Genomic DNA, 22,693 nt, shown 5'->3' with positions numbered 1-22,693 from the left:
GCTTAAGGTCCTGAAGATTTTAAAGGGGTAGTGTGAATTAGGTTTTTCTCCTAAAGGAGAGAAAAGTATAATTGGAAATAAGACACCAAGAAATATAAATGAAATAATGTGTTGAGAAGTATGAGAGGTGACTATAAAAGATAGTCAGGCTTAATATTTGAGCATGTAAATCACCTTCCATCTGTCATGATATGGGGAGGAATATTTTAAATGATGTAATGTACAGCTAACTAAGCATAAAATAATATGCAAGTCACATTCTTTTTCATTAATATAGGTATTGAAACACATCTATATCTTACAGAAACAAACCTATGCCAAGTCACCAGACACATTATACCCTACAATGAGGGTACCTTTCTGGACAATTTAATGTGCACTGCCTGTCCTAAAATGATTGATAGGATTATACAAAGAAGAACAAAGGACAATGATCACTCCAGTCAAAAAGAAAGGTATAATAACTCTGGGAACCCACGAATAATTTAATGTGTTTGGAGGAATGTGCAAGCTGGAGAGAAAGTGAAACACTGCAGCTATGGCCAGGGACATGTGCTGCAGGCTCTTATGTTCATTTAGAGGCAATTTAGAGTCTGTGTGAGAATCAGTGAATGTGGCCAAATGTTCATCTACTATCAGGACAGTCGCAGCCCCAGCTACTCTCAATACACATTAATTTATTTAATAATGTTTTAAAAGTCGTGTTAAGGCCACAGATTGCAGAGGTTGAATATCTGAAGAGTTTGACAGACTCAGTTAGAGGTGGTAACAACCAACTAGATTTATTTTCAAAATTAAATAACCACACCCCTTGAGATTTAATGAAAAGAAATGATATTTTTTTAATTATTAAGGACAAAGCTCAGGTAAATCAAATGAAGAAACATCTAGAGATAATGACAATACAATACCAATAGTGTCTAGATTTAATTTGTTTTATTTTAATATTAAGATAGACTTACGAGAATCATTACATATGGATGGTTAGACATTCTCACTTGAAAACCCAATATCCTTTCATAAATATAGGATTTATTTTAAAGTAACCAAATATCAGTTATTGGCAAATTATTGAAAAGTGTTAATTAATGCCTTGATGAGATTGTCCATTGGTTAGTCCTTTATATTTGCTTTCAAAGCCATTTTCACACCATCGAAAGAATCACAGTATCAAGAGTGGACTTGTAAGTAACCAACTCAAATTAACATAACATAATTTGTCTTAGCCATGTAACCAGAAATAGCCAGTCTTGATGTTGTTAGAAAATAAGCTGTTCGAATGCCTAAAAATTTCAAAATTTATGCATTGTTATGTCAGATAGAATAGGGCTATCAAAATATTCATTGTAAAAGATGACTAAAAGTTGTCACATACTATAATCAAGGAAAATCTTTAACATGTATTCAAATTTCTGGTTTAAGAGTGGATCAACAATTGTAACATAAGTCATTCAAGCCAAGGGAAGATATTGTCAACTATAATTTTACAAAAATAATTTCTGGTATATGTATTCAAAGAATATTATCAGAATGAATTTTACATATTTTGTTGTTTGATATTATATTTCTAAATACCACTTTTTCTGATCTTTGAATTTTATCAATAAACTTCATAAACTTTACCAATACTAAGAAGAATAAAACATCACTCATACATTTACTAAAGACCTAAAAATATATATTTCTATTAAAAACAAAAAAACCAAGATTATTATATACAGAACAATAAATAAAGCACAGGAAGATAGAAAAAATGTTGCTCGTTTCATTTTCAAAATTATAAACATACATACAGAGGTGATGTGTGCTATCTTTGTGATTTTCATGATTTTTTTAATATTTATAGGAACAAAGTATAGAACTAGAAATATAGAAGCTAAATGATCACAAATTTTTCAACTAGAATAAAAAAGTATCTCTACAAGTGACTAAATATATTAAGGTACAAAGAAAAATTAAATTAACACTTTTGTGGTTGTACATATTTCATAAAGACTTTGAATAGAGTAAGTAAAAGACTCATTAAGAAAAATATGCAATGGCAAAACCATAATATTTGTATATATTTACTAATTCCGAAAATTAGCAATGGTATTTCTAATGCAAGCTAAGATGTGCTAATAAAAATTATTAGAGTAATTCCACTGAAGTCAAACTTACTTACTATGCATCTTCAAATTACTATCTGGGATTGTTTTTGACAAACTATTTTTAGTTATCTAATACAGTTTCTGATTTTTCTTCCCTCAGTAACTGTATCCCTCCATTAATATAACAGCAATGAATTTCAAGCAAAAAAAAAAAATTCTCCTTATTTAGTTCTAAATAAGATAGATATATCTATGTGTCCTGCACACTGACAAGTAAACATTTTATCAATAAATTTAAAGACATGAGGATGATCATGAGTTTTTATGAAATATATGAATATATTTCACAAAATATATATTTTAGTTATAGAATGAATGATATGAGACAACAGCCACAGCTCAAAGCATTTCTCATGGTTAGAAATAGAAGAAAAATTGTCATTTGTGTTTTATCATAAGAAAAATAAGTGTTTTAAATCGCAAAAATGTGACATTTACCTTTTCCAATTGAGCGTTTTTTTTGGATTTGTATAAAAACTCTCCCACTGCCACAAACACCGAGAGCACCAAGCCGGCCGCCAGGACGATGAAGATCCCACCGATGTTCTGGACCCCGAGGGCGCTGGCCTCCTTGCTCTCCTCCTCCGGGCAGCCGTTGCCCCGCCACCACTTCTCCTTCATCATGTGCAGCTTGCCCTCCTCCTGCAGCTGAAGAATCGCTATGGTGATTTTGTCTCGGTACGGAGAACCTGGAGAAGAATGCACGGTTAACCTCTTCAAGGAGAACGGAATTCTACAATCAAGATCACAAGTGGGGAACAGAGGTTTTACAAATGCTTCTAAGCACTGTTAGTAGTGAAAACAACACAGAAAAACACAATAATCAAAAACTTAGTAGGATAGCTAACGCAAGTCAGCTTTCTAGACTTTTTGTTAGTGTATATTCTTTGTACAGAATGATGGAAATTTAGACTATAAAGTCTGATAAGATCTTTTTTTGTATGACAGAAACCGACTCCATCTGAAAGACAGACCTGGAGTATTGGATAATCAATAAAATAGTAAAGAGGAAGTGACTAATGGAATGATTGAAATAGAAAAGTGTTTAGTTCCTATCAGGAAACAATTCTACACTGAGGCTGGAAATCTAGGAAAGCTGTGGAGAATTTTATCTCTGTATATAAAGCAGTAGGCTAAGGCTGCTGTGATTAGCAGGCAAGTGTCAATGGTATTCCCTGATGTGTGGACATAGGACATTCGGGGTTTTTTTTGTTTTTGTTTTTTGTTTTTGTTTGTTTTTTTTGCTGTTTGTTGTCAATAAAATGTCACTGCTTGCTTAGACTTGGGTTATAAAAATCATTATGGCAATGTCATTTATAATTTCAGGAACCCATGACCTAATAGTGTTAATAGGTCTTAATTGTTATCAATAATCTTAAGTTTTTGGTTGTATTCCTTTCAGGAGAGACTAGAATATAAACAAAATTTATATTTGTATTATGAGTATATACATATATTAGCAACTACATGGTAAGTACAATCTTGTTAATAGGATGCCCAGAGCATAGATAGAAATATCAAAACATCTGCACCCTTCAACATCTGCCACAAAAGACTGGTCCTGTTTATTCCTACTCAGAAGCCTTGTTTCCAAAGTTTCTTCCAAGAACACTAACTTTTATGTTCTTTGGGTAGGGGCACAAATTCCCCTATAATGCTTTTCTACCTAACAGAAAAAAAGTTAGACCTTTACATTTTAAGTCAGTGCTGTGAATGATGATTTATGTAAATATGTTACTACTTATAGATCTCTTAGTAAAATAAGGGAAAATCTTAGTAATGATCCGGTAATATCCTGTTGAAAATGATGGACAGAGTTGGGCAAAGAGGTGTACTGTGCTCCCAGCACTTGGGAAGAAGAGACAGGCAGATCAGGAATCATGATCATCTCTGGCTGCAAAGCAATTTCAGGGCCAGCCTCAGCTCTGTGACACCTTGTCTGAAATCACTATGCTAGATCCAGGAAGATAAGAACTGCATATTCTCTGCTATAGATATGTGTGTTTCATTTAAAATACCTACAGATGGTATGTAATCATTTAGGAGTGAGGATGAGGGAAGAAATCTTCCAAGGAAGATGAAAGACAACACAGTGTTTTAAAGGCATAAATGGGAAATTAGAAGATGAGAATTGAATGGGGAGAGAGATGAGAGGTCAGGGTAGAGAAGAGAACAGGGAGGAACAACAAACACTAGAGGCCCTTTCAAGACCACTACTTTAGGAACTTGATAAAATATATACACACATATAAGGGTTTATATGGTTCATAAGAAGTTTATATGGATTATAAAAAGTTATTATCATATAATGTGGCCACACCCCAACTAAACATTGTATGCTATCAAATAAAACTCTTAGTACCAGTAGTTGACCTCAACTTTTCAAGTTATTGGCTGAAAGGTTACCATAGGCCACCACTAATATCACAGGTTATTTTCAATGTAGTGGATTACCCACCACAAGTTGACAATAAGGCATTACTGCTAAAAAGTACCACATATTTATGTATAGAACACTCCCTTTTAATATTTAGAAATATATATAGAAATGAGAAAGGAATGTAATCAATGATAGCGAATAACTGAAATTAACTTATTAACTGTCACTGACTTAGTTTAAGTACTTTTAAAGGGAGAGTAATGTGCTGGTTTAAATGAGAATGGTCTCCATAGGCTCATAAATTTGAATACTTGCTTTCCACTTAGTAGAACTACCTACAAAGAATTAGGAGGTGTGTCTTTGTTAGAGGAGGTATGTCACTGAGAGTTTGCTTTAACACTTCAAAAGCCCATGTTATTTTCAGTTAGCTCTCTCTGCCTCATGCTTGTTGATTAAGTTGTAAGACCTCTCTTTTCATTAATTGTTATTACATGCATATATGTATATATTACTAAATATAACTTTCTCAGTCTATCTGATGCAAATATATTCTTAGATAAGGAAGTAATGAATTTGAAAGAGAACAAGGGGGAATTTGCAGGATGATTTTTAGGGAGAAAAAGGAAAAGAGAAATGTTGTAATTACATAATAATCTCAAAATAAAAAGAGCTGGATGTGAGGGTGCATGCTTTTAATCCCAGCACCTGGTGGCAAAGGCAGCCAGATCTCTGAGTGAGCCAGCCTGGTCTACAAATGAGTTCCAGGACAAACAGGGCTACACAGAGAAAGTCTACTTCAAGAAGCCACAGATAGATAGATAGATAGATAGATAGATAGATAGATAGATAGATAGATAGATAGATAGAGAATAGATAGATAACTGAAAAAATAAACAAAAATTTAAAAAGACATTATACTTCAATTTTTTTGAAGATGTAATCTCTAAGATCCTGCATGAGTGTTATGCCTGCTTGCCTGTTGACTTGCTCCCTGCCATAATAGTCATGGACTGTGTCCCTCTGCAAGCATGATCCTCAAACTAAACATTTTCTTCAATAATCTGTCTTGGTAAGGGTGTTTTGTCATAGCAGTAGAAAAGTAGTCACAAGCTTAGTTCAAGTACCAATTGCCAAGTATGACGGTTAGTGTCAATTATTAGCTTGAGAGATATAGAATCACTTGGGAGCTGTGCTGTTAAGTCTGCCTGTAGTCTACTATACTGGTTGTGTTAATGAGGGAAGACCCACCTTCTGTGGGTGGCATCCTTCCCTGAGTGGGGATCCTGGACTGTAAAGATGGAGAAAGATCGACTTTTGTGTTTATTAGTTTTCTTACTGTGGGTGTGGTATGATCTGGTGCTCCTGCCACCTTGATTGCCCCACCATGGTGACAGACTATACTTTGAACTGTCAGCTAAAATAAACCTTTTCTTTCTAACTTTCTTTTGTCAGCATATTCTATCAAAGTAATGGGGAAATCTACTAAAACACAGGCTAGCTCAGCCTATAACTTGAAAGTAAGGAGCTGATGACATTGAAGTTAAGCTTAAGGACATGAGGAGTCACATTACTACAAAGTTTCTTACACATAATTAGCAAGTTCTCAAGTTCTCACTTTGCAATCCTGACTGGACCAGAAATCATTTATGTAGACCAGACTGACCTCAAATCACAGAGATCCAGTTGCCTCTGCCTCTCAAGTACTGAAAACACAGAAATCAACCTGGCTGTACTTCCCAAGTACACCATGTCCACCAAGCAGTGTAATTTTCAAAAGTTTCTTTACATTTTATTTATGTGTCTACCATAGCAAATTCTCTCACATCTGAAAGTGAAACCACCAATGCATAAAGAGCAGATAACTACACATGAATGAAACAAGACACAGACAAGTGGCCTGGGATGCTTCAGTGTCTACAGTAACAGATGTCTTTAGTTCCAGATTCATTTAAACTGTCAGATACTCTCATCATTTGTGAGATGTGGGTAGATACATCAAGCCTTTTCTTTTAGAAGAAAACAAATACTTCTTGAAGCCAAAATTAATCTCTGAATCTTCATGATGAAAATTCTGGTCATTAGTTTTGTTTGTTTGTTATTTGTTTGTTTTTCTGTTCTTCCTCTCTTGGGACATTCCTTAGTTACCATACATATTCTACAGCCTGAAAGGAACATTGTAGTTTTGAAATTATCTCCTTTCAAGTTAACAAAATATATGCTTTTTACCTAGCTTACATAAGAGGGAAGAGAGAGAGGGACAATCCAAGAGTCAGGAGGAAGAAAGCATACGTGTACATTTACTCCATGGAAGTGTTTTGAACTATCAGATATTTAAGATTTGAACTACAAAAATGAACCCTCACAGAAGGTATAGAGACCATTTCAGTCTGTGACCAGACCACCCTAAGCACACCTGAGCTTATCTGAGCTGAGAAGAGAAGGGTTGTGCCTGGTCAGGACATGGATGGTAGACTACCCTAAATGCAATGACAATGAATGTATGCACCCAGAAAAATTGCATAATAGCAATTTAGCATTTATGCAGCTACAAAGTTATTCATAACATCTCAACTATTAAATCATATGAAATAACTTTATGTAAACTTATTACTTCATTGAAATATCTTCAAATACTATAGTAAAGCTTTTTAAAAAGAGTAAACAGATAACAAATTATGTCTTGAGCTAATGTATGAGTTTATTATGAGAAATAATTCCTTTCTTCCTCTCTTCCTTCCTCTCGTCCTTCCTCCATCCCTACCTGCCCATTCCTTTTAGCTGTACCTTCCCTTTCCTTAGTTTCTTTTGTTTCTTTTCTTCCCTGTACCTTATCTTCCCTTCACTGGTCTTCACATCTATCTTTTCCAATCATCTTTTCCTTTTGTTCCTGCCCCTGTATCTTCCTTTATACTATTCTCTCTGCCTTATCTGTGCATAACTCACAGCATGCATAATCTATTCCAAAGTATAAGCCCGCAGGACATAATTCATTGCATTACTTACTATAACAAGGCCCTCTAATTCTCTGTACATTTTTCCTTATACTCTTTCAGTGCATCTTAATGATACAGTAACAATGAGATAAATGGACTTCATATGACTTTAATGCTGGCAGAGGCGTACCAATACGAAGGTAGGCTTTCTTCATGACACCTTCTAATAGCTACTGTGTTTTAAGAAAAAAAGCCACATTCAGTGCATCTCCCAACAGACCTACTAAATGTTTCTTTATTCATCATGTAGTCCAGGTTGGCCTCTAACTCATAACTCTCCAGCCTTTGTCTGTCTCCCAAATTGCCAGATCACAGACATATGTCATCACTCTTTTTCATTTTTCTTTACTTTCAAATTAGAATTGGATATTAATTGACTAATTAAAAAGATCAGAAATGAGGTAATCTTTTCCATAAATTGCTGGGAGATGCCTTTCTGTACACTGTGAATATGCACTGCTATGATTGGTTAATAAAGAAGCTGCTCTGGCCTATGATGAGTCAGGATATAGCCAGGCAGGAAATTTAAGAGAGAAACGGGGAGAAGAAAGGCAGAGGCAGAGGAGATGCCAGCCTGCCACCCAAGGAACAGCATGTCAGCAGACTGGTAAAGCCACAGAACATGTGGCAAAAGATAGATGAATAGAAATGGGTTAATTTAAGATATAAGAGTTAGCTAGCAAGAGGCCTGACATAGGTCATACAGTTTGTAAATAATATTAAGCCTCTCAGGATTATTTTATAAGTGGCTGTGGGGCTGTGGGTGAGAGAGTTTTGTCCCCACCACAGGGCTGGGTGGGACTGGAGAAAACTTCTGGCTACAATAAATATTTTTTTTTTTAGAACTCAAAATGATGTTTCCCAAACTGAATCTTGACTCATACCTTTTTTTTGAAATATGATTTATATTTCATTTTTAAGTAATTTGTGAATGAAAGAGTTTTGATTACTGTGGAAATATTATTTATTAATTCACAGTAAGAGCTAGCAAAATAAAGGGTTCTAGCTATGTATTAAAGAGCAAACAGAAAAAAAATACTTGTAATATGTATGGGTTTTTCTTTGTTGTTCTCTATCTCTTAATGAAGGTTGTCATTTGATATCATCAGTTCTATGGATATTTATTGTTATCTTATTCAGAGTCAAAGTTCATTGGGGTGTGACACAAGATTACATCGCTATATGTCCATGAGAGCTCTCAACTTATTTTCTTTAAGGTCTAACAGTGGGAGTAGGACCTAATTCATCCAGCTGTGGTAGCAGAATTCTATTATCATGTACATCTTTTCTTTTTCTTAATAAATATAATAAGATAAACAAAAAACAACACTCAATGATGAAAATTTCCTTCATATCTATTAATATTTCTGAAAAGTCTTTTTTTGCTATGGGATGTTCTGTATGCTGTGAATGTTGCTCTGATTGGTTAATAAATAAAATGCTGAGGCCAGGCAGTGGTGGTGCACACCTTTAACCCCAGCACTCAGGAGGCCGAGGCAGGCAGGTCTTTATGAGTTCAAGGCCAGCCTGGTATACAGAGTGAGATCCATAAAAGGCACAAAGCTACACGGAGAAACCCTGTCTCAAATAAATAAATAAATAAATAAATAAATAAACAAATAAATAAAATGCTGATTGGCCAGTAGCCAGGCAGAAAGTATAGGTGGGATAAAAAGACAAGGAGAATTCTTGAAAGAGAAAGGCTGAGTCAGGAGACAACAGCCTGCCATCCAGGAAGTAGCATGTAATGTCACACAAGTAAAGCCATGGAACATGTGGCAACATATAGATTAACAGAAATGGGCTGAGTTTAAGCTAGTCAATGGAAAGCCTGAGCTAATGGCCTAAAGTTTTAATTAATATAAGCCGTGGGTCTGAGCAGCTGAGGACCAGGTGGGACAAAGAAAAAGTTCAGCTATATCTTTTCTATTGAGCTCAATTTTTACTGCCTTGAAAAAAGAATAATTAGTATTTATTTACAATAAAGCCTTTAGTAACAATAATTACTAATGTTATTACATCTTTCCCCTCTGTCAAAAATGTGCTCTTCCTTCTGAGATCGCTGTGCCTGTCTCCATCAGCATTACGCTCCTGCCTCTGTATGTGGAGCTCATGGGACTTCAGTCACCATGCCCATTACTATCTGTTGTCCCACACGTTTATGAATCATTGTCCAGTGTGTACTTCAGTGCCACTGAGGTCTCCATGCCTAAAACTAAATTGTGCAAAACTGTTGGAGCAACAAGAAATATAGTAAGATTAACTAAACCAACATATGAAAGAAACCCCAAATCTATAGCTTTTTTCCCACAGCAACATTTAAAGTCTTTTGACATTTTTTAAGTGTGTAAGGGGAATGTTGGGCCTTGCTCATTTTCATGACAAGCAATTTCTAATCACTTCCTGAAAGACTTTGGCTTCCTTTACTTTATATTGTTATTTATCTAGCTATCATGGCTATATGCTCTGCTGGCCATGATTCAAATTTAGATAACATCTAGGTACTAGTTGCTCTTTCTGGTTTCAGAAGAATATTTTCATGAATTAAAGTATTAATGTTAATTTTGATTACTCAAATACTGTGCATTTATGTACTCTACCAGTTTGTACATACTGGTGAGTAAGTGACTATGCCATGATTTTTAGCATAAAGAATTCTACATACTCCTATAAAGAGTTTTAATTGTGTTGTAATTATTCTTCCTTTCTGAAAGATGTTAGTCTACAACTATTTAAAAAAAATAACCTCTAATCGTGAATTCCTTTAAGTTAGCATATGATTAGACTCTGTGAGTGTTAGGTAGGTAAACAATTACATATTATTTGCTTTATTTCTTCTAAACATATTTATTTTCTGTGTATGCATGCATGAATTTGCATGTATAGATTAGAGTGTGCCGCAGTATGTGTATGGAGATCACAAGATGAGTTTTAAGAGCCACATGAGTCCTCGAGATCTAGCTAAGGTTGTCATGCTTGGCAGTAAGCAGGAGAAGATTCCATATGAATCCTATCCAGTTCTCATTAATTTAATTCAGCACTATGATGATAGATGTAATTATAAATTCCTGTACTTCTTTTAATAACCAGAGTTTTCTTGGTCTGTTCCTTGATAATTAAAAGCTCTTCTAGCAAAAAAAAAAAAAAAAAAGTGGTGGTGGAGCCAGAATTATCAACGTTTATACTTGACAGCTTTCCTTGGCTATATTCATTTTTATAAATGGACTCTCTAATTACTATGGTGATGTGTATATTTGATAAATATAAGCATAATAAATCTTAAAATCTTATTTTCAAGCTAGTCTCTCCATGGTGAAAGTTCTAAGTTTAGAACCACACCATGATTCCTCAGTGGTGCAGAATCTTGTGACCTCTGAGGTCCTGATGATCCCCTTGAAATATTAATGCAGATGTACTACTAAATTATTTAAATTTAATTACATTCAATATCATTGTATTACTACGGTGTTTGAAAACATAATGATTTTGTTTTCTTATTATATAGAATTGGTCTGTTTATTTTTAAAAGTAGAAACCTGTGAATATTTGATTAATAACTATCTACTCCAATAGAGTACAAATTATGTATTTATAGACATTTTATCTGTTTTGCTTACAGTGTTCCTGGCACGAAATAAGCATATAGAATGTGTTAAATACATTCAGACATTAAATAACATTTGCTTATTATTTTACCTTCAACAATTTACATACTTAAGATTATGAACAAGGAATACATATATTAAATCATATTATCTAACACATTTACTAATTAGATGTGATCATCTTAATATTATACATTGAAATGCAGAATTTACTGTATGTGGCCATGACACATTGCATGAGCTCATTTCTAACTATACTTACATAAGAACAAAATAGGTGTTGATCTGCTCTTCACTCTTTGTATCTTATAAGCCATTAAAACTCTTTAATATAATAAGAATATAAGAAATTCTTAGGAATGAAACATGAAAGAGCAATTTCATATTGAAAATTGATTTATCAGTTTATTATATTATCATCATAGAATGCCATTCCGTTGGGGGCATTGGGACATCCTTCATACTGCCTGTAACAGTAATCATGTCACTTACTTGGTAGGTGCAAATCAATGAACATCAGATTTTGCTTAAAATTTTTCATAGTGCTTTAGAGCTGCAGGACAAATATCCAGTTCCAAAAGCAAATCACACTATGCTCATCTTTCTATTCCAAGCATGTTCTTAACATGTCATTCAGCAATTATGACCTTTTGTAAACAAAAGTCTGTACATGGATGTGTACAGAGTTTTATGAACAATGTATAAGTATTAGAAGCAAGCAAGATATCATATGGAAGATGGGTGTGATAATAATCTGTGGTACAATCAGGAAACAGACAGTGCTCAGAGCTCTGAAGAAATTAGATATAAAGTCTGTAAAGCTTAAGCACATACTACTACATGAAAAATAGTTAACCAGAAAAGGCCTGCTTACAAGCACATGGAATTCTGGAGAAACTTTGTAGCCAGTAAAATTATCAATGATTGCCAAGAAATTCAAGGGAAAGAAGAGATTTATAGACAAAGTACATGTGTTCAGGGCTATGAAGCTACCCAGTGATACTACAATGAAGAGCATCTGTGGCTATATATCCATTCAAATCCATTACTGGACAACACTGAGTCAATCCTAATGTAAAATAGAGACCCTATGTGTTGATATGTCAATATAGGTCTGTAAACTAATAAATACACTGTTCTGGCAAAGTATGTGATTATAAGGGAATCTGTGCATATTTGGGGGTAGAGGGCATGTAAGAACTGTACATCATCTAATCAACTTGTCTGTATACTAAATGCTACTCTGATATATAACAATATTCTAATAATACATTGTTAAAATGAGGTAAATACTTTATATTACTTGACAATAGTAAGTGTATAATAAAATTCAAAGTTAAATATCTGTATTACATATCAATAAGTAGAATGTTTTGGATGGAAATTGTATTTATCTGTAGGAGATCTCAAACAATAATCCCTATACAACCTCTGCATAAAATAATACAATCTATTTGAAGAAATATTCAAATAATATTTAGATATTTAATGATCACAAAGGATGTTTGTGTGAAGTAAATAAAATGTATTCATAAACACAGCACTCCCTAGTACACCTGGGACATATTCATGAGACTAGAATATGAGTAAGTTTGAGTATGATGGCTTTGAGTACCATGTAGCCTGCTAAGGATGTTCCTATCACATTAGAATAGTAAATACAAGCCATTTGTCTTTGACTTTTCCTTTTCATATGTTTAACCCTTCAACTAATTTGTTTTTTTATAGGAGGGATGATTATAGTCAGCCCAGCAACCTTAATGTGATTGTTTGGCATGTTCACTGTGACAAAGTAATTTAAAATAGAATTTGAATTCATGTTCTTAGTCTGATCTACACAGAACACTAAAGGAATTCAGTGATCCTGACTTTGTATATAAAATAATTACAAGTTGCTCTGTTTCTGTGAGAATTATGCATTTCTACATAGTTTGGGTACATTTGGTCATGATTTACAATATTAATGAAGGCTGCTCACACTGTTTCTCCCTATTCCATAAATCTACTCTGGAAGCTTTCTAGGTTCCAGCATGCAGAGACTGTCAGTATCTGCAGAACAGGCAAAACTTATTGAATTCTCATCGGTTTTTAATGACATGTAATCTAGACATAAAGAAGTATGTCCGGAATACATAGAATCTACAGGTGTAATTTCACTTCTTTTTGCCTAGTTCAGTTTCTAAAAATTATTATATTCCAATTGTCTCTTACACAATCACTTTAGTAATATTAAAATTATGCTGCTTTATGCAAAGAAAAATAGAATGCATTTTAATGGAAGAGTTGACCTGCAGAAAGATGAATAATTTGCGTCAATTTTTGGGCATTATGTTAAACTAATAAAGACAAATGTATTCATTTATTTCAGTAAAGCTGAAAACCTGAAGGCCAGCAATTTCATGCATCTATAATGATGAATATTACAGTACTTATTATATGATGAATTGGGAATTATAGAAATGGATGATGAGTAGAACCAGAAGAAAACATGCTTCTCATACTGATATCTATTTTTATAAACATTGACGTCTGCCTCAAACAATGTGCCTCCTTTGGTACCAATTACATATATCCTACTCATTAAATAATGAGAAATAAAGAAGCAGTAGATCTCACTTAACATTAAATGTTGAAACAAAACAAAGGAATCCATATTTTTCACATGTAAGAGTACAGTATTACCATAATAAAACTTAATGACATAATTCATAGTGGCATGTAGGCTGATAGGGTACATATAAGTTAAAACTTGTTCAAGAAGTACTAATACAAATATTTTTCATTCATAGTATAAAATATTTTACAGGAGTAAAATTTATAGCTAAATTATTAAATATGATAATGAAGCATATATAACAGCTGCATATGCAGTAAAAACTCTTCAAATTTAACTTCAAACTTTCTTCATACTCTCTTTTGGGGTGTTATAAATATGGCTACTTCATCTTTGAATTTATTACATACAAATTCAGTAGTTTTTAATTGTAATGTTAAGTCAAAATATAAAGACAGCAACAATCACAGGGCCTTGGAAAAGGGCAGGAGCTCTTACCCTTGTAAGAGTTTGGTCTGAGACAGCTCAGAAACAAGAGCTCCAACTCAATAACATTTGCTGACAATGTTCCTTTCATATGTAAGTAAGTTAAAGTGGCTACAAATCAACCTTCTGGGAATGTGACCTTGAGTAGTGTGCTGGCTAAGTTTACAACAATTTCATGCAAGCTAGAGTATCAGGGAAGAGTAAGCCACAGCTGGGGCAGTGCCTCCATAAAATAGAGCTATAGGCAACCCTGTAGGACATTTTCTTAATTAGTGATTGACGTGGGAGGGTCAAATCCATTATGGGTGAGTCCCCCTTTTGGTTGGTGGCCTGGGGTTCTATAAAAAAGCAGGATGAGCAACACAGAGTAACAAGTCAGTGAGCAGCACTCCTCCATGGCCTCTGCTTCTGCATCAGTTCGTGCCTCTAGGTTCACGCCCTAGGTAAGCGCCAGCTGTCACTTCCTTCAATAATGGACTTTGTTTTGCTATCCTGCACGTCCATGTGATACTATCAATTGTAATCTTGTCAGGTGACACTCAGTAACCAGCCTATCTCCTTTAGATTTCCCAACAACTCTTCAAAGAAAATAGATTCAAAACCTACATATAACTCTTTTTGTTTCTGATGGTTTTTGTATATTTTTGTTGTTGTTTGTTATCTTTATTGTTTGTTTTCTGAGACAGAATCTCACTGTGTAGCCTTGGCATACAAATCTACCTAGGAAGTCTGGAGTTCCTTTTGATCCCTCTGCCTCTGCCACCTAAGTGCTGAAATTGAAAGCATGGGCAACACTCCTGTATATGACTCATAGACTGAACTGCCATCTCAGAGAAGTCTACACTCTTGGTCTCTGCAATGTCTTACTTTCCTCCCAAGAGCTTCTTTCCTTCTTTTACCTCATGCTCAGTTCTATATGTGACAGTATGTACAAGACCTGCACAAGTAAAGCCAGACAAAAACACAGAACACAGAAAGGAGAGTGGGTACAAGCCCCTCCCACAGCCTTTGCCAGTTAGCTATTTGCAGTTGATAGCTCTTGAAAGAGGGAAACTCGGGTTTCTTCACTGGAGTGACAGGGCAGGATGCATGCTCAAGAACAAGTAGCTAACACAAAAGGGACTTTGTGATTTTCCTTTGTGTGGTGTGTGTGCTTTTTTCTTTGTTTTTTAAGAGAGAAAGAACATGAAGTTGCGGGGAGGAGGAGTCTGAGAGAAGATGGGACAGTGGGAAGAATACAACCAAAATATATTGTATGCAAATTTAAAAAATATGTTAAAATATGTTGATTCATCTTCCTCTCTACTTCATAGAATCTAATCTTGAAATTCTTTTCTGCCTTGAATTTATAAATCTTGGTTTATCCTGAGTCAATGAACATTAGTTGAAGTCTTCAACTACTGCAGGTGAGTGTGGTCCTGTGTCTTCTATGTTTCCCTTGATATCACAACTAGTTTAGTATTCACAGATATACTTTCTATAACTGTGAAGCAGTTATTCAATAATTATTTAGAATTTAAATCTGCACATAAAAGTGGAACCACCCCGGTCACAGAGACTCCTGATATCATGAACATGGCATGCACAGCCTAAGCCTAGTTCCACACATGTTCTTCCCAGGGCCTTACATTTCACATACAATGGAAGTTGTGAGGAAAGTTGCAAAGGGAAGGAACATGTCACTACCCCATTGCTATAAAAAGTAATAGTAATGAGACCCTCCAGTCTGTCTACAATATTTCTACCAAACCAAACTGAGCAAAGCAAAACATAATAAATCTAACTGACCCTAGAGATTTTTTTTCCCTCTACCTACTGCATTCCTACCAGCTTGCAAGCCTGGTCCTTAAAGTGTAATATGCACTCAATCTTCCAAAAGAGAAACCAAAAAGCTTCTAGTACAGAGCAAAAAAGTTCCATTAAAGAGAAATGCTCCCTGCTTTTTTAAGCACATTATCACCTATGGTGTATTAAGAGGAAAGATTATGGCGCTCACAAGTCCTAAATATTCCTTATGGAAACTGCTGTGATTTGCCTTTTGAATTTTACCACTCCCAGAGCATTTCTGAAATATTATTTCAAGTGAACTAGAAAATTCAGTCAACATATTATGTGTAAAAACATCCACAGCTTCCAATTTCTACTACACAGTAAATGTCACATTAAAATAATATTGCTGCTATCAGGAAAACTGGAAGGAATTTAACACCACCACACACTTAATTAAACCAGCTTGTGCTTGTTTAGCATTGGCCTTCACGTCGCCGCTACTGAGGTATTTGTGTACACAGAGCTGCCCTAATTAAATAGCTTCTCTCCCAGCCACTCAGCACGTTCACAGCACACTTTGGGCAGTAATCATCACACTAAGAGTGATGAATGGAGCAGCAGGCCCCAGTGAAGCATGCTGGAGGAGCCTGGCAGGCTAGCATCTCTGTAAAACACAGAAACAAATTCAGGGACAGACAGAGTCTAATTTCTCAGACTTATTTCTAATTTCCCATATCAAAAAAATTATACTGCTTTATTTGTTAATTTACTTCCCATACACATAAAACTCCAGGAGAATGTTGAAAAATCCAAGTAATAAAAAAGCAAAAATACAACTGAATAAAAGTGAGAATGAAAGCTCCTTCCTCTGTCCACACTAGAGTACAATGTTGTTATTGAAGATTGTAGCTGCTAAGGATATAAAGTCAGACTCCTAGGGAATCCCTGTAGGTGCTCTAAATTTTCCAAAACTTAAGCCTGTATTATATTCTTTTTTTGTGGATTTATCTCTAACTCTCTGAGGAAAAAAGAAAAACCCAAAATATCATTTTTGTCATGCCTTAATATATTCCTCTAAATTTTTTCTTCTATTAGCTTATGGGTAAATAAGATTTTAAACTAAGTAAATACAATGATAGTCTCCAGTTTAATTGATCATGATAAGGAACCAAATGCTAGCAATGTGAAAACTTTGGATATGGTTCTGCACAAGAGCTTATTTCATTCAAGTGTAATTGTGTGTCATTGTGTTTATTAATAACTGAAAACTATAAATAATTCATGAAACCTTACTTCTAGATGAGGTGTGAAATAGGAAGTCATAAATTCCTGCCTGGAATATTCTCCCACAGAGTGACGTGTTTAAGAGGCAAGTGTGAACTACCTATTCATACATCAAATTTCTCTGATGAAGTTTATGAGAGAATTGAAACTCATTCCTGATATGCCGAGCTTGAAAAACATTTTGATATTCTTCTTTGTTTGGAATAAATTAGAACTCACTAAAGTTAAGAACTCACTTGTATTAAATGAAAGAGAAACAAAGTATATAATAAAGAAATAAAATATAGTTCAATGCAAAGTGTCATATGCACTTATATTACTCATCCTAAATTTGCTTCATTCAGAATGAGACAAATATGTATTAAGTTAATTTAATATAATTCAGAAGTAATAAGATATTTCAATAAATCTCTACATTATTTAATGATAAAAAAGAATAATGTGCTAAAAATTTTTGTAGTACTTGTGATTCATATATCCTTTCACTAAAATTACAGAAGCATAACTATCAAACTTGGAAATATTTTGTAAATTCTTGCCTAATCTTAAATAACCAAAAGTATTTTTCTGAGACATGTAATCTAAATCAATTTCCATAAATTGCTCAGACACATAGCCTTGTATGTATTAATAAAACTATTCTATGATACCTAAGCCTTTTCCAGAATGGCAGGAGTTGATCTGATCAACCAAGAGTTCAACAGGCTATAAAAAGGGAAAGATTACACTTCAGATTTGTAGTCAAAATTTGTTTTGTTCTCTTACTATGTTTGTATGTATGTAGTTTTATGTCAACTTGATGCAATGATCACTTTGGAAGTGAGAACCTCTGTTGAGAGAATACCCCCACCATATTGATCTATGAAGGCAGGGCCCAGATCAAACTCAGCATGACCGTGGGTGCTGTAAAAAGCAGACTGTGCGATCCTTGAAGAGCAGTTTAGTAGGTGCCACTCCTACAGGACTGCATGCCTTTTGCCTCTAGGTTTGTGCCCTGATTTCCCTCAGAGACAGACTGTGGTGCGGAGCTGTAAGTAGAAGTAAACCCTTTCCTCCTAAGTTGCTTTTGGTCCTGGTCTTTATCACAGCAATAGAAAAGTAACTAAGATAGAAGATCAGCACAAAATTGAAGAAATAGAAGTACCATACATTGTCAGCAGACAGTATTTGCTCTAACTTGATACGTGAGATTACATAGTATTGTCTGTTCATCAAATTTACATTGCTTTATGTTTTTTTAGTAAAATAAATTAAAATCTTTTTATAAGGTATAGACAAAAATTGTTCATTGTTTGAGTACAAAAACTTTACAGCCCTTCCTCAGAACTGATTCTTCTGAAATAGTTTTAAAATAACTTATTTATTTATAAATGTGATATGTCAATAAGTGGGTGTTCCTTGTTTTGTTTCTAAAATAATTTAATTAATATATGCTAATTGTATGTCCTTCTTATGAGCTTCCTGTCTCAACTATGACAAATTGTCAAAAAATCAGTGGCTTGACCTCAAACCCAATTTATTACTTCACAGTTCTCAAGATCAGAGTGCTATAATAGACTTGTCCGAAAAGCTGTGCATTCTGTATAAATTTGTTTCCCTGAACTTCTAAAGGTCATTTGCATTTTGGAATCTGAGACCTCTTTTGCCCATTTTTTAGCACCAGCAGGTGATACTTTGTGTCCTGTCTGCTCCCTTCTCCATTTTCTGCATCTTTTCCCTCTTTTATTTTATAGCCCTGCTATGATTCCAGCCCCCATCTGCCTCTCCTAAGAGCAGTAAGATTATATTAAGACCAATGTGATTAATCAAGCTAATATTTCCATTTCAATAACTTAAATTTAATTGCATCTGCAGAGTAACTTTGTCTAAGATACTCATTCATAGGCTCTAAAGATCTAGGCATGAGGCTCTTTTGAGAACCCTTTTTTCTGTTTACTACATGTACACCTAGGTTATGACATATCCTTTAATGCAATTACTTATTTAAAGAATAAATTCATACAAACTTATAAGTATGGGCACATACATTATAAAATTCTCATTGATTTTTTCCTGGAAATGATTATTGATATTATAATTATCATTATCATCTTCATTTTTAGGTGTGTCGAGCAGACTTTTCCAGGCTTGACTTAAGCAATCCTCCATTCAGCCGCAGGAATGCTTAGAACTACAAGTGTACAATATAATATCCTCTTAAATTACTTTTATTTTACTTCATTATTGTGACTAAAAATAATTTTAAAGCATATAATTGGAGAAATGTTAAAGGCTCTAATCCTGGGTGTCAATATCCCAGATATGTCACTGTCAACTATTCTGCTACTAATACTTTCTTTGGAGTAAAACAATATTTATAGGAACAAATTGTGACATTTTTAGATAACTTAGTAATATTCATAAGCTTCAAATTAAAAAAAAACAAAAATTTTCAATATTTAATCCATTCCTAAAATTAAAAAAGAAAAAAGTTTGAAGCCAGGCACAATGAATTTTGACATATTTGCAACATTTTATATTGCAACTAATATATTCCTCATCAGTTCATTTGGGAGGCTGAGACAGGGGGTGGCATATAAATTTGAAATCTGTATGTCTTACCGGTTAAGGTAAACCTGGGCTGACCCTGTCTCAAAAAAACAAAATAACAATGATAATTATTATTATTATAAGTTTGAGAATTGAATAGTTCTAAGATGAACATGTTGTAGATGTTTCAACCTAGATGTAGTAAAAATAGCTGCTTAGATATCTGATAGAAATTAATTTTTCTTTTGACATGTTCATTTGAAAATATATGTCCAATTTGTTAAAATATTTTGATTATATTCTTTTCTCTTCCCTAGCTCCTTGTCTCATGTCCAAACTTTGAACTTTCACTTACAAATTAAAAATCATTGGTCAGATGTAATAGACAAAGAATTGTCTGTGGACTGTGTATGTCCTTGCTCTCCCCTCTTTGCACAGCAACTAAGATTAACGAATAAACATAGAGTGGCTACCAGGTAACCTACCCATGGGAGTGCCAACGCCGTAACCTTTGGAGTCGATAAGGCCACCAATCTGTGTGAGGTTACAGTTCCGCTGGGTAACAAACTCGATGGTTGTCGATTCCATTAAGAAAGCATAATCTGAGGTGAGAACTCGCTGGATACCTTCTTCGTTGCTTTTGACAAGCACAGACTGTCTCCTGCTGCTCATAAATGCCCACATTTTATCATACGTTGAGATTTTTGATTTCTGGAGGAAAGAAAAGTTTGAAGTCTAATAAAGTAATGTCTTAGGTTTTACAGAATCTTACAACATTTAAATACAATAGACTACACTCAGTTTTTCTCAGGACATTCTATAGTTGTCTCGTGTACAACAAAATTCAAGATTTATACAACATGAACCTAGTAATTCATCACATTTCTGGGTAAACTACAATTTATCAAATATATTGAATGGGTCTCAGTTTAAAAATTCAAACTAGGCCGGGCGGTGGTGGCGCACGCCTTTAATCCCAGCACTCGGGAGGCAGAGGCAGGCAGATCTCTGTGAGTTCGAGGCCAGCCTGGGCTACCAAGTGAGTTCCAGGAGAGACGCAAAGCTACACAGAGAAACCCTGTCTCGAAAAACCAAAAAAAAAAAAAAATTCAAACTAGTAAATTGTAGAAAATAGTAGAAATTAGAAAAGCAAATGAGCTTAATAATGAGTCTTCTGATTGCTGGGTACATAATTTTCCTTTGGGTATCATTTCCTTTTGATATTACTTAACATCAAATTAAGAAATAACAAATATTAGACACAGACGGACGGACATTGTCAAGTAACAACTTTTTTTTTTTTTGTATTTCACCAATTTGGTGAGTCTATCACAGACATCAAATCAACTCCTTAGGTTATAAATCTATAGTTGAAGAGATGATGATAATTTATTGTAGATAAGGAAACTACAAATAAAAATAGCAGTATTTCCACTGAGACATGATACAGTCACCACAGATGCCCCCTGAGTCTACACAAAGACAAGTAGAAATCTGTCATTCCAGGTTTCTGACTAACTAGAAACCCTTGGATCACACAATTGAATAGATTTACGAGCGACTGCAAATTCTCAATAGAGCTTTACTAGAATTTCATTTTAAAGGAAAGAAATGAGTTTTGTTTAGAGGCCCAAATAGAGCATAAAGACTAACAGGCTTTCTCACCTGCTGTTCAATGCCCCTACAAAAACTCCAGCTTTATGTAACACCTAACAGACCTGACAAGAAACCACTGACAGTGCGGACACAACAAATAGAAACTTTACACTTTTATTTTCAAGAAAAAGTATAAATTTGTGGGGTTAAAAGCAGAAAATGAAAAGAATATTTAAGATTATGCCGAAATTTTTATGAGGTCATGAAATCAATGGTGAGACCGCATGCATTTGTTCCCTAGATAGCTATTCGAGTGAGGAGAGCAGGAACACAGTTGTTTTCTTTCTATCTTGAAAATTTTTGTTTCTAATATTTTTGTTTGCCACCTAAACCTGAATAAAATGAAAACTAGAGTTCATCTGCAGATGGAAGAAAGTTTGTATAAAGAAATAAAATTGGCATCACTTTTGATTAGTGAATTTGACTGAAAACACAAAAACAGAATTCCATAGTGTACTGTACTGAGTTTTCATAAAGTGTAGATTTGGTGTCTGAAAACAGACTGAGTAATTTCGTTAAAGAATAAAGAGGAAATATAGAGATGTCTCAGTAGTTTAGAAAACTTTGCTCTTTCAGAGGACCAGGGTTTGATTCCAAGCACTTGTGTAGTGGCTCATAACCACCTTTAACTCTAGTTCCAAGGAGGTTAATGCCCTCTTCTGACCTCTGTCAGAACTCTTCTAACCTTTATCTGGATAAAAAATATCTATTTTATGAAGTACTTCTTCACTTAATATACCTGAAATATTTTTGATGCCAGATTTTCCTTCTCTGAGCACTTTCTAAAGTTTCTATTAAACTAATAATTTCCTGTTGTCATCTAATATCTTTCATTGTTGACTACTTGTTTTTAACATATGTTGTGTATACTTTTTTGTGTAGCTATTCCTCATTCTTCCTGTCAAATAACACAGAAACATTTCTATTATTTTTAAAAGTAACTTCAATTATTTAATTTACTTCTTTGTGTAAGGGTGTTTTTCCTGCATGTATACTATGCACATACATGCAGTGTCTATGGTGCCAGGAGAGGACAACAGATTCCCGGGGACAGGAGTTACAAGCGTGGTGCGTGGTTGTAAGTCACCACGTGGGTGCTGGGAATCAAATCCAGGTCCTCTGGAAGAACAGCCAGTGCTCTTAAACACCGAACCATGTCTCCAGCTCTACATACTTCTGTTATTCTAATAAAAAACAAATAAGTTGGGCAAAAGGGTCATTTTAATTATTTTAATTCTTATAATAAATGTAAAATCCCAATTTTAAAAGTTATAGATATCTTCTGT

General features: G+C 34.4%; 1 protein-coding gene across 7 annotated transcripts in view; it reads right to left on the bottom strand.

Annotated features, from left to right (window-relative positions):
• The window catches only part of Grik2 (glutamate ionotropic receptor kainate type subunit 2), a 631,845-nt gene that overhangs the window by 11,535 nt on the left and 597,617 nt on the right, over positions 1-22,693 (bottom strand). For all 7 annotated transcript variants that reach the window (XM_052751379.1, XM_052751385.1, XM_052751382.1 and 4 more), the window contains 2 exons: positions 20,237-20,462; positions 2,589-2,839 (listed from right to left, as the gene is read on the bottom strand). In XM_052751379.1, coding sequence (XP_052607339.1) covers positions 2,589-2,839; positions 20,237-20,462 — 477 coding nt within the window. The remainder of the gene's footprint in view (positions 1-2,588; positions 2,840-20,236; positions 20,463-22,693) is intronic.

Source organism: Peromyscus californicus, unplaced genomic scaffold (genome assembly GCF_007827085.1).
Source record: "Peromyscus californicus insignis strain IS unplaced genomic scaffold, ASM782708v3 Scaffold_22__1_contigs__length_63687245, whole genome shotgun sequence".
Taxonomy (NCBI): domain Eukaryota; kingdom Metazoa; phylum Chordata; class Mammalia; order Rodentia; family Cricetidae; genus Peromyscus; species Peromyscus californicus.
This window is presented reverse-complemented; position numbering and strand designations above follow the sequence as displayed.